Source organism: Papilio machaon, chromosome 5 (genome assembly GCF_912999745.1).
Source record: "Papilio machaon chromosome 5, ilPapMach1.1, whole genome shotgun sequence".
NCBI lineage: Eukaryota > Metazoa > Arthropoda > Insecta > Lepidoptera > Papilionidae > Papilio > Papilio machaon.
The window spans coordinates 6,338,725-6,350,689 of NC_059990.1; the positions used below are offsets into that span (position 1 = coordinate 6,338,725).

Below are 11,965 nucleotides of genomic sequence, written 5' to 3' on the forward strand. Positions count from 1 at the left end.
TAATGAAGATTGAGTTTTTTTTATATTTATCTACAAATAACAATATTTTATATATTTTAAATATTTTTATTGTTTTTACTGTCACAGTCATATATAACTGGGATGCATTTAATATTACATATACATATATATGTAATGTACATGATTTATTCATTTGAAATGACAGAGATATTATTTTATGTCTGCAATTACAGCCAGTTTTAATTTACACGTTAAATAATAAAAAAATCAGTAATACATTCCTTGACAATGATGTGATAAGTGGAGCTCTTTTTAATATATAAAATAATGCATTAATAGTGAAATCATGTTAGGGGTATTAAGTTAAGATATTAAATACAGTGAAATAAGTATATTTCGAAAATTCGAAACAACTCTCACAATACTATAAATAATACATTATAATAAGTATATCAATTTTTATTCCGTCCAATGTTAGTAGTTTTAAATGTATGTATACACTGTTTTTTTTTATCAATTTTGTATGTTATTTAAATGTAATAAATAAATTGATCAATACTTTCAGATATGTTTTATTTATTCCCGCTATAGGTCTCTTATAATTATTTAATATTTTACAGTTTAAAAGATTTCTATTAACTTATATAGGAAAGGCTAAAACACTCACGTACAGATGTCCGGTGTCGGCACCGACTAGTTGAGTGAGCGACGGGCCGCGTCTGCGAAATAATACCAGTCCCACTCACCCTGACGAAGGGCCCCCGATGAGCTAGAAACTAGTCGGTGCCGACATCGGACAAATGTACGTGAGTGTTTTAGCCGTTCCTATATAAGTTAATGATAATGTCTAACGAAATTTTGAATAATTTAAGATTCCTATTAAAAATTAAGACTTGTCATGTCTTTTATTATTAAGAAATTAGATTTATTTAATATGGTCCCAAAATCACCCTAAAACGTTATTCAAGATACAGAAACATTTTAACAAATCTATGTTAGGAATTTTTGAGTTATTGAATTTGAAAACATTAGCATCAAATTTTTATATATTTTGGGACACATTTACATGTTTTTATATAATCTTAACGTAATAACGCAAACTGCAAAAGTACAATCGTATAGGTAGCGGTAATCGCTACTAAGTTTAATGGTAGCTGACTATCCAGGTTGTAAATATCGTAAATTGATATTTTCTTCTTTACTTCTAGTAACAATAATATACGTTTAATATTGTTCCTTGTTGCATCTGTAAATATAAATAGCTTCAATATATGCTTAAAAATGAAACTGATATTGGATAGATAAATGTCATTACAAATTGGTTTTGCCTCTCTTCGTATCTTTTCCTACTAGTAAAATAATAAAAATGTTACTATAATATTATAGGTAAGTACGAATGTTAGGATGGATGGATGTTTGTTAAAACGTATCTTCAGAACGGCTGAATGGATCTCATTGAAATTAGACATATTATGTAGAACATAGTTTGGAAGAACATATAGGCTACTATTTTTTTTCATTCCTCGCGGACGGATTCGCTGGAGAAAGCTAGTTATGGTATAAACTATTCGTAATTTTGTCTCTTATCTATCAAGTACACTTGATGAGAATTTAATCTGTGAGTTTATTTAGAACGATAACAATCATATGTCTATTATTTATTCATTCATTTAATTTACTTATGGGTATGGGTTAAGGATATTTTTTTGTAATTATCGGTTTTAACCAATTTTGTATACTTGTATAATATGACTAGCTTTCGCCTGCATCTCCGTCCGCGCGTATTTAATATAAACTTAATAAGTAGCCTATGCGCCAGACTGTTCTACATCTGTGCCAAATTAAATCAAGATCCATTGAGCCGTTCCGAAAATACCTTCAAACAAACAAAAATCCATCCATCTATCTAAACATTCGCATTTATAATATTAGTAAGATTTATTGATATATAATAACAAATTAAACATACCGTTGCTGAAACGCAAAATGTTAGTGCAAAGTTTTCTAGAATTGCTTATATGCGATTTAATTAATTCCACCATAATACTCAACAATAATATAAATAATAATAATGTAACGACAGGAACTATGTTGATTATTGAATAAATATTGATAGACATCTGAAAATGAAAATGTATTTAAAAATTTACATTCCATAATGTGATTGACAAAATATTCTGTTAATATAAAGAAAACTAGTTATAGTGTTACTTTTTACATATTATAGTTTGCAGATATCTTTAGGGCTCTTAACTTCGCGCGAGTCGTTGCGCAGAATTATGTTAGGTGTAGCGGGATACGGGGGAAAGGCAGTGCGCAACACGCCGATGGCCTTAGGCAGAAAAAATATTTGAAAAGAGTACTTACTACCTGTTGTTTAAAAGTGGTGATTACGCTTTGTATCAATATTATGTCCAAAACTATAAACTCACAAGTCAATCCAAAAATCTGTAACAACAAAGATGGGTTAGTTTATTAAACAACTTATAAATGCCAATGTTTGGAAGAATGAATGAACGTTTGTTAGAAGGTATTTCCGGACCGGCTTCATGGAACTGGATGAAATTTGGTATAAATGTATATTGTCTGCTAGAACACATAGACCAAATGTATGATTTCGAAAACGAGGTACGGTTCTCGTGTGGGATTTTGTTATTTATATATTTACTAGATAATTTCAATTCAATTCACTTTTTTTGAAATTTGGCACAGATATAAAACAGTCTCGAATAGCGACTGTTATACTACTACTACTATGTACTATTCTTACTATTTTTTTTATCGACAGGCTAGACCTAAATTATATACACTTCCCTTTCCCTCATAAGTCTTAATTTGAATCTCCTGGTAAAACGCTGTTACACAGACTATTTTGTTTCTGGGATAGGAGAAAGTCAGTATGTTTTTTGTACGAGTTATACATTTAGACATTGGGTCACTTAATTTATTTAAGACTATAATATTTAGCAATTTGACAAGCGGAACTTACCGTGAACTGATGAACATCAATCAAATCATCCAATACATTAATAATATCTCGCAAAGTTACCGTAACACGATTCCACATTTTTTCATCTGAATACGTTTCATTCAAAACAGAAAACGTTTCAGTGTTTTTAGAAGCGCAAATATGTTTATGAAAATTTTCTTTTAAAATTGTCACAACACATCCGAATCTTATTACAATGAAATACATTTGAAAGAAAATCAATATAATGTCCATGTAGTTGCTCAAAATAGGAAGTTCTACGATGAAAACTACTGCACAAGAAACTTTGGAATTCATTACATGAAAATATAACAGTATCGACCATAACACGCTACATATAACGAACATTCCTACAAAAACTGTTGAAATAACCGATGTACGTTTATTTACTTTTATCAAGTTTTTGATACAAAGTTCTCTGTCTATTTTTTGTAATTTCACATATAACTGGCTACTTGAATTTCCATTGCAAAAGTTTTTAATCGTTACCGTCGCTATTATCAAGCCATTTAAAGTATGTCCCAATTTTAAATAGAAATCGGTCAGTATAGAATCAGTTGAAGAATCACAGTAAACAATGAAAATAAACAATGACATTATATGGATAAGCCAAACGACTATACAGAATACGTCGTATCCATACGATGTTGTCGTTACGAATCCATATTTTATTTTAACTTGCATCGTTCCGAGTAAATACTGCATCATATGGATTGGTTTAAAAATCTGTACAAAATCATCGTCTAGAATATCCATGGATAACTTATCTACACTGTCTTTAGCCATTACAGCTCAGGATATTGTTAAGAATATAGGTGTTCTTCAAAAGACTACGAATCACAAAATGACCTTTTAATCCCAACTAAATTATTGCTTCTATCGTCGTTCGTTTAATGGAAGTAAGTCTCGCGGGAATACATCAGGGGAATCAAAACAAATTGTTGTAATGATAACAAATCTTTTATTTTAAAACAAGTGAGGTTCAATATATTTAACACACGATTCTAATATTAAACTCTTAAATTTTTCAGTGTATTTTATATATTTTTTTTTATTATCTGTGGTAAAAACTAAATTCCTAAAGAAGAGCAAACTGTAAAGTCGTAATCATATATGTAGTGAGAATGTTAAAAACTTTTAGCATAAAGAATACATCCATTTCCCACATGTCGTAAACAGAGAATTTCGGAGGTGCCTCTTCTACCAATTTCACCATTTTTTTAGCTTTATCTCGCAATGGTCCTGAAATAAGACACATTTTATAAATAAACTGTCTTAGGAAAAACAAAATACCGGCAATCATTAAAAACTGCAATTAGAATTAACTAAACCCTTGTATGAATTAAAACTGCAATTCAAAAGAATATTTTAATTGCATTTTTCAATTTGCTTCTACGCAAAAAGCTTACTCCGCTTATTGTCGTTCTTGGAATCAATATTTCGTGGTTGATAAGAATTTATTGCAATGAGACAAGGAGTAAATTATATTCTATAAATTAATTATAAAATAATTTTAACGTACCTATGTAATGAACGCACATTATCTTTGTGCACAACCTTTTCATCGTATCGACTTCTTTGAAAAATAATTGATTGCGCACACACAGAAATGTACAAATAAAAATGTCCAAAGTTGTTATGAAGGGAATTTGCATATAAATGAAAAAATCTAATTCCTAAGGAGTTGAAAAAATCGTATTAAGTGTGTTGTTTAATAATATATAATGTTGTATTACGCAATACATAATCCTGAGTATATTTACCTTATCTTGCAAAGAAAGAAAAATTATATTGAACGACGTTAAAATTGTTCCAACCGATTTGATACAATATAGCAAAACCTGCAATAGTAAAATGTAACATTATTGAGCCCAAAAAAAAAACATCGCATTTATAAATTTCTTACCTGAAATCGATAAAGTTTTTGAAATTTAATGTATGCGTCTAATATTGCTCTTAGGCAAACAAAAGTGTCAGTTGTTACAAAATCGTGCGCTTTAGCGGCAATATACCGCATTCCGTTTTTAGTTGGAAAAAAGCTTTCGTTCGTGTTATCGTCCTTTTGCAAATGGTTTAATATTATAGAATTTAAAAATCGCAATCTTGTAATAAAGAATACAATCGTGTTCGCACACTGGCTCATTTCTATTGCGAAGGTCACTTCATTGCAAAATTCACCCAAAAGTTCAGTTGCGTCTCTTATATTTTTGTACCACGATATCCCATATAGCAATATATATGACATCAAAAGTATCGATAATGTAAGAACATTTGTATAATATATAAATGAATACATACTTTTGTTGCCATCAATTTTCATCAAACGGTCTACTTTTTGCAACTGAACCAAGAATTTAGAGTTCTCATCGGAATTTACGAAACGGACATGTATAATGTTGCAAATATACGAAACATAGCTTAGTAGCATTACACAAAAGTACATATAGTATGAATATGAATGGTTGGAGGCTTTATTATCATATAATAGTTTGTTTGTATAGATATATAAATATGTAGAGCCAACAACCAAAGCTATGGTATATAATTTGTGATATTTAGATGGTGCGGTGACGAATCTGTCCCGAACGTCCATTCTGGAGGATCCTAATATAGTCTGAACATGACCGTACCATCGGTAGATTTTTATAAAGTGCTCTTCTAAAATATCGTACGAGAGATACTCCGTATTCATTATAATATCTTTAAAGTCGCTGTAAACGATTTTTTTTTCAACGTAAACTGTTTTAATTTATTAGTTTCTTTATAGAGGTAACTGTCTTAGTGAACTTCTGATGTGTTAAAGCCAAATCCGAAATGTTCAATTAATTTACAAATAATATGTACGTATGTAATAAAAATTCGTTAATTTGTCAAACATTGACGACCAGTAATTATTGAAGTGCCATTAAGATATTACATAAATGTATATCAGAAAGGCAATTTGAAATTATACGTGGCTATTAACATTTAGGTTAATTTGATAATGAAACCAGTCTTGATTAATTTACATTTTACACCAAAAAAAATACTAAAGTCACTTCTATTGTCTGTGTTAACGGGAATCGTAATAAAAAACATAATATTTTAATAACTTTTATTTCAAATTCAACTAAAAACTTTATAAAAAAAAGTTTCATATAAACATTGGGTAAAACAGGATAAAGAATTAAGTTCACCAGACTCACAAGTAGTGCCGTCTTATTATTTAACAATTTATTTTTCATAACTACAATTCAACTATTTAATTTCATGCACCATACAAGTACACTACTATAACCTCAACGGGCTGAAATCTTGCTCACAAAAAGCACATTTAATATTAAAAATTACTAGTGATAAATACAATGATTGCACCATTTTTCTTCTTAAACTATAAAACTATATTTTGTGTTCCGCTAAAACACAAATTTATTCACAAATTCATACTATCAAATAGTATTTAGTAAGCAAATCGCTGTGTTTCTTTAAAGCCTAGCTTGTCTAAAGCGGGGTTACAAGCAAAGTTGATCATAGGAGGCGGGCCACACATGAGGACGATCACATCATCAGAGGCAGGGAACATATGCTCCTTGATCATCTCCTCGTTGATGAAGCCGGTGCTGTATTTCCAGCCTGGAAACAATATTCATGTTTTAGACATAGAAATGTTTAAAAGAGGAAAGTAATATTTAAATTATAAAAAAAAATTTAATACCTTCTTTCGGTCTGTCCAAAGTGTACCAAACTTTGAATTGATTAGGGTATTCTCTCTGGTATTTCTCGAGTTCATCTCTCAGTAGAATGTCATCTTCGGTCTGGTTGGCAAACAACAATCTCATCTCGGTGGAATCCGATGGGTCTGTGCAGATGTGTCTAACAAGTTGCAGCATTGGAGTAACTCCAGTACCACCTGGAAAAATATTGATCAATTGATAATAATTGAACATTTCTGCAAATATGAGATAACCTTGTAAGATATAAAATAATATATCTTTTAGTTATATTATTTATGGAACATTACACTAGTATTTTATTGTGAAGATTAAAAGCTTGACCATGATCAAAATAATATGTAAAAAAATATTTTATATGAACTATGGCGACAAAAATTTCAATGATCATGTTAAAAAAAAAATAACCTATTTTATAAATATTAAATATTAGGTTATATTTGTCTAATAATGTTTCTCATTATAATATTTTTCAACCTACAATTATATTATTATTTATCAAACCCATGACCCCGAGTTATCACTCATGATAAGACGAAGATATGAGGCACCATATTAATTTTATGTAATATAATTATATATAACTATCAGTTACGATATTTTACATAACTACTTTACTACATTAATGATAAAGGTGTTAACAATGAGAAGTGAATTATCAACAGTCACTTCACTATTTTAGTTGCTTGTTTGCTAACTTCTACTGTAAAAAAACATACTTCTTACTTATTAAAAAAATATTGTTCAAACTAGGATAAGGTATTAAGCCAAATAATTTCAAGCAATAATCAAAAGATTTTTACCAGCGATCATGTTCAATTTCTTTGCTGGCACTCTATTGGGTGGATCTTTTTTCAATTTTCTAATCAGGAAGAGTCCATTTCCAGCATATTGCAAACGTCCTGATGGTCCTCGGAAATCAATTGTATCACCAATCTTCATACTTTCCAAATATTGAGACATTTTACCACCATTTGGGAATTTTGGATGGACATTTTTGAAGTATACCTGAAAAGTTAATTTATCCACTAAATATTTTATTTATCATATTAATTTCTACATATTAAAATAGGATTGTTATAATTAACTACTTCTTTTATTTGGATCCTTTGAACATATCAACAAAAATAATAATAGTCTCAAATATAGATAACTAGCTGTCACCCACTACTACATTCAGGTGGAATTAAAAAAAAAATAATAAGTAGCCTATGTGTTCCTCCAGACTATGTTCAATGTCTCTACCAAATTTCGTCAAGATCTGTTCAGCCGCTCCGGAGATACCTTCAAACGAACATCCATCCATCCATCTAAACATTTGCATTTATATTAGTAACATAACATACTTGAATATGGTTACTAAAAACTTTAGACTTTGACTTAATTGATAATGATATATAGACACAGGTGGGCACAGTTAATCGAAAAGTTAACTTCGTTAATCGTTAATTCGTTAAATAAAAAATTAACTTCGTTAATCGTTAAAGCGTTAAATTCTCGAAAGTTTAACGCAAGTTAAAGTTAATCGTTAACAGTTAACCATACCAAAATTATACATACTAATTTCACACTTATTGTGGCGACACTTGTTTAAAATAGTAATTTGACTATACATTCTATAACACATTAGTATTAGAGACAAGTATGAATGCATTATAGTATATTTCATTACGAGTGCGGAAAGCCTGTCATTGCAAAAAGTTCCGACAAATGTCTAACCGAGCCGAGGCGCAGCTGAAGGTGTGGGTTGACAGTGGGAACAAGTTGTAATGACAGTTCCGCACGTGTACTAAACATCTATTTTTAATACAGTTGCGAAAAAATGAAGCAATTTAATAGAATAATAAAAACGCAATAAACTCAACTGACTAAAATGTTTGATAAATGGCGCCAACCGTAAAAGAATACAAACAGAGATTTTTTTTGTTTTCTTCACCCATTCTGGGTAGGCAAAGGGAACTATGCCCAAACGGCCAAGTCTTCAGTAGATTATTTTTATTGATATGAAATGAAAATGACATTTTATGAAATTAAATAAAATGAAACCTAACCTAATTTATTGAATCAAATCATTAAATCTGATATTGAAACAAATTAGGAGCTTCTTTTTAGAAATATTTGCATGAATCATAAAAACTTCAATGATTTTTTTTTTTTAAACTTCTTGGTTGGTTTTTTCTTTATAATAGACACTATGGACTGGACTGTATTTGGACAGTTGGGAAAGAGAAGGCACGAGTTTGGAAAAGATAAAGAAAAAGCATTAGTAAAAAAAGTGTTTTAAAACAGTTGCTCAAAAAGTGGCGTATTGCAGGAACTAAGAGCGTTCTGAATGTGGGCTATTACATAATCTTGCTTTTATATACTCGTAATGAAATACACTATTTCAAACCTTCTTTGATTTTGTCCTGTTGGTCACGTCTTTCCCGGACGCTCTGATGCATCACACAATATCAATTATCAACTCGTTCGTTCCCCATTCGAGTCGCCGACAGTCGCCCAACATAGTTGAACTTACGAGCGTGGCGTGGCACGTAATTTAAACAAAATGACAGCACGTCTCCAAGTTTCTAATTTAACGATTAACGGACTTTTATTAACGGAATTTGAGTTTAACGGAAGTTAACAAAAGCGTTAACACTTTTTGAAGTTAACTTAAAAGTTAATCCGTTAAGCAAAATGTTAACTTCGTTAATTAACGATTAACGGATTAACGAGTTAATGCCCAGCTCTGTATATAGATATAGATATATGAAATGATATCTATTAAACTGACAAAATCACGTTTTTCGTAAAACTTATTTCTTATCTAAAATTCCCAGCACAAAAAATGTTTATATCAATTTTATAAATGCAAATAACCTAGACTTTTGAGATAGTCTTGAATTACAAATATATGAGGAGTTTCAATTTTATTTTAAATAGAGATGTGTTTTTTTAGTTCAATTATAAAACTTTGTTCTATTGGTGTAAAGTTTACAAACCATTGAAATAAAGTTTACATACCTTGACAACCAGATCCACATATCCCTTGTCATCATCACTGGATACTGGAGTGTACGCCCTGATGACAAGGTCACCATCTACCTTGACAGATAAGTGTATGTGCTGACCAATTGGTAACCCTGAAATATTAAAAACATTGAACCTGAGAATATAGTTTTACAGGAATTTCTGAATCGGTGAGAGGCGCTGCTATTGCAGTTGTTTCTGTCAGGCTATTTGTAAAACCTATTTAGACCTAGAAATGACTGTCAGCTTCATTACAAAGCAAATCTTGTGAAATTTTTTGATGTTGAAGGGTGATGCTTATGCCCACTGGTTCAGATAACCTTTTAGGTCTATACATATTAACTCTACTCAGGGTTACAATAAGATATGTATAATGGGATGATTATTGTTGAGTCACAGATGATTTAACAATTATTTAAAAACGTAATGGAACATAAAAAATGCAGAATCATTCTTTAAACTTGTAGTCCTTGAGCCTTAGATTATGTAAGTGTTAAAATTCTAGTCATTGCCTACAACTTTGTTAAAAAAAGGCATATGTTTTTTTAAAACACAGTTAATTAACTGGGTTATTTATAGATGTTCTAAGCATTATATATGTTCTAAGCATTATATTTATATTCAACTAGTAACTTAAACATTAAAAATGTTGTCAAGCTAAAATTGCTTATTTAACTATTTTAAGACATTTTAATTTAGAGTTCTATGGATTGTGTGATATCAATCTATTTCTATTTCTTTGTCAAAATAACTATGAACTTTGAGCATTGGTACATTACTATTAATTTTTAAAATTGTTTAATAGTACTACAAATAAATTTATAGTGTTTCAGAATAACAAACTATACACAAAACAATTATTATAAAGTAAAAATGGCTAGTGAATCAATACCACTTACCTAAAACATGTTCTTTTGAAGGCAAACCAAATCTGAATCTTCTTGTATCATGATTGATCTCTTCTCTTTCAATCAATGGCAATGGATACTTTGTGTCAGGATCAACCAGAGCTACCAACTTTTTAGCACTTTTCTTCTTTGTTGGTGCAGATTTCTTGCCCCAAACGCAGTGGGCAATTACTGTTGCAACCACTACCACTGCTCCAACTGATAATACTATTGGGAATACCTATAAGACAAAGAATTCAATTTTTATTAACAGATTTTAGGTATATGTAGAAGTTTAAGTTTAGGTTCATGGTCACCTTAGAACATTACATTTGTTCATGAATAAAAATTATTAGAAATTCTGTTTAATTGTCAAACATAACTTTCATGGGCAGTACATTTATCATAATTATACTTGATTATATTCAAGTTTTTATGTTATCAGATACATACTTGTGCATTTTCCAAAAGGTCAATCAAAGCTACTTTTAAATTGCCCATGATGTCACAAAAACTTTAACTTAAGAAACACAACTGCTCACTTGCGATGTTCATGCGATAATGAGGCATAAATCATTCTCATTCACAATACGGAACGATCATCGTTAAATGAAATTTTTTACTTGTACTCGCTTATCATGAAACGTGACAATGTTAAGGGACTTTGTGTCTATAAACGTTATTTAGGGAATAAGGAGAAAGGGACACCAATGTTTGATACAAGTTTTCACATAAACACAGGTTGTAAACAAATTTAAAGCAACTGATTGTATGTAAATATAAGGACTTACCACACTCATCGTGTTAAACTAAATGTTAAAATGGATCTACTATACATTTTATAGATATACCTACTTACCTTTTTTATCATTATCAGAAAATGATAAAAATTCAAATATTGATTGTATTAATCATAGGATCAAATTGTTTCAAGAACATAACCTAACATTTATCAAATCGATACTTACAATTTTAGCACTTGTGTTAGTAAACATGTTTAATAACTTTATCACTTGATTTTATTAAATAAAAGATGTTATGTAAAATTGAACGATTGTCTACACAGTTGGCTACTCGTCTGTTAAATTATTACGCGAAACGCCGTGTTGCACAAGGGGAATGTACGCTGGCTCGCGCGGAATTTAATTTTAGTTTTCTTATTTCATGCCGTCACTCATGAGTTATAAGAACAATTTCTAGCTATGCATAATGCATCTACGCATTTGTATGTAGTGTTAATTGTTATAGAAATTATTTGCAAATGGCTTTAGTAACAAGTTATTTCTATATCTAAGTGTGTTTTTAAATAAAAATTATAATAGACGAGTGTTGTTTGCCAAAATCTTATCAAGTTTCGTCATTACTATCAAAGAAGTAATGTCATCAAAGGAAAGATTTTATTGCGT

The 11,965-nt window shown here is 30.1% G+C and overlaps 3 protein-coding genes across 5 annotated transcripts; all 3 read right to left on the minus strand.

The window, feature by feature from the left end:
- Positions 1 to 1,043: 1,043 nt before the first annotated feature.
- On the minus strand, positions 1,044 to 3,736 carry LOC123721025. Its single transcript, XM_045678039.1, has 2 exons — positions 3,361 to 3,736; positions 1,044 to 1,207 (listed from the first exon to the last, which is right to left on the minus strand). Exons 1-2 carry the CDS (start codon positions 3,734 to 3,736, stop codon positions 1,044 to 1,046), a joined length of 540 nt encoding a protein of 179 aa, XP_045533995.1.
- A 292-nt stretch (positions 3,737 to 4,028) lies between these two features.
- LOC106713498 lies at positions 4,029 to 5,642 on the minus strand. The gene is made up of 3 exons (XM_014506308.2): positions 4,857 to 5,642; positions 4,473 to 4,626; positions 4,029 to 4,192 (listed from the first exon to the last, which is right to left on the minus strand). The coding sequence occupies exons 1-3, from the start codon at positions 5,640 to 5,642 to the stop codon at positions 4,029 to 4,031; spliced, it is 1,104 nt and encodes a 367-aa protein (XP_014361794.2).
- Positions 5,643 to 6,325: 683 nt separating this feature from the next.
- On the minus strand, positions 6,326 to 11,848 carry LOC106713545 (NADH-cytochrome b5 reductase 2). 3 transcript variants are annotated; one of them, XM_045677906.1, is made up of 6 exons: positions 11,528 to 11,848; positions 10,572 to 10,800; positions 9,667 to 9,785; positions 7,464 to 7,668; positions 6,645 to 6,839; positions 6,326 to 6,562 (listed from the first exon to the last, which is right to left on the minus strand). In XM_045677906.1, exons 1-6 carry the CDS (start codon positions 11,552 to 11,554, stop codon positions 6,390 to 6,392), a joined length of 948 nt encoding a protein of 315 aa, XP_045533862.1. In that variant the 5' UTR covers positions 11,555 to 11,848; the 3' UTR covers positions 6,326 to 6,389. The 3 variants fall into 3 exon arrangements, with proteins under 3 accessions (XP_045533862.1, XP_045533863.1, XP_014361848.1); XM_045677907.1 differs by lacking the exon at positions 11,528 to 11,848 and adding an exon at positions 11,351 to 11,389; XM_014506362.2 differs by lacking the exon at positions 11,528 to 11,848 and adding an exon at positions 11,013 to 11,172.
- Positions 11,849 to 11,965: the final 117 nt, after the last annotated feature.

Excerpts from the sequence above, each read along its gene's own strand:
- LOC106713545 (XM_014506362.2), bottom strand. The coding sequence starts at position 11,060 with ATGGGCAATTTAAAAGTAGCTTTGATTGACCTTTTGGAAAATGCACAA. Across the intron at positions 9,786-10,571 it reads TTCAAAAGAACATGTTTTAG|GGTTACCAATTGGTCAGCAC; the intron begins GTAAGTGGTATT and ends TTAATATTTCAG. Across the intron at positions 6,840-7,463 it reads GAAATTGAACATGATCGCTG|GTGGTACTGGAGTTACTCCA; the intron begins GTAAAAATCTTT and ends ATATTTTTCCAG.
- LOC106713498 (XM_014506308.2), bottom strand. The coding sequence starts at position 5,642 with ATGAATACGGAGTATCTCTCGTACGATATTTTAGAAGAGCACTTTATA. Across the intron at positions 4,627-4,856 it reads AAAAACTTTATCGATTTCAG|GAATTAGATTTTTTCATTTA; the intron begins GTAAGAAATTTA and ends TCAACTCCTTAG. Across the intron at positions 4,193-4,472 it reads AATGTGCGTTCATTACATAG|GACCATTGCGAGATAAAGCT; the intron begins GTACGTTAAAAT and ends GTCTTATTTCAG.
- LOC123721025 (XM_045678039.1), bottom strand. The coding sequence starts at position 3,736 with ATGGCTAAAGACAGTGTAGATAAGTTATCCATGGATATTCTAGACGAT. Across the intron at positions 1,208-3,360 it reads AAAAATAGACAGAGAACTTT|ATGCAACAAGGAACAATATT; the intron begins GTATCAAAAACT and ends TTATATTTACAG.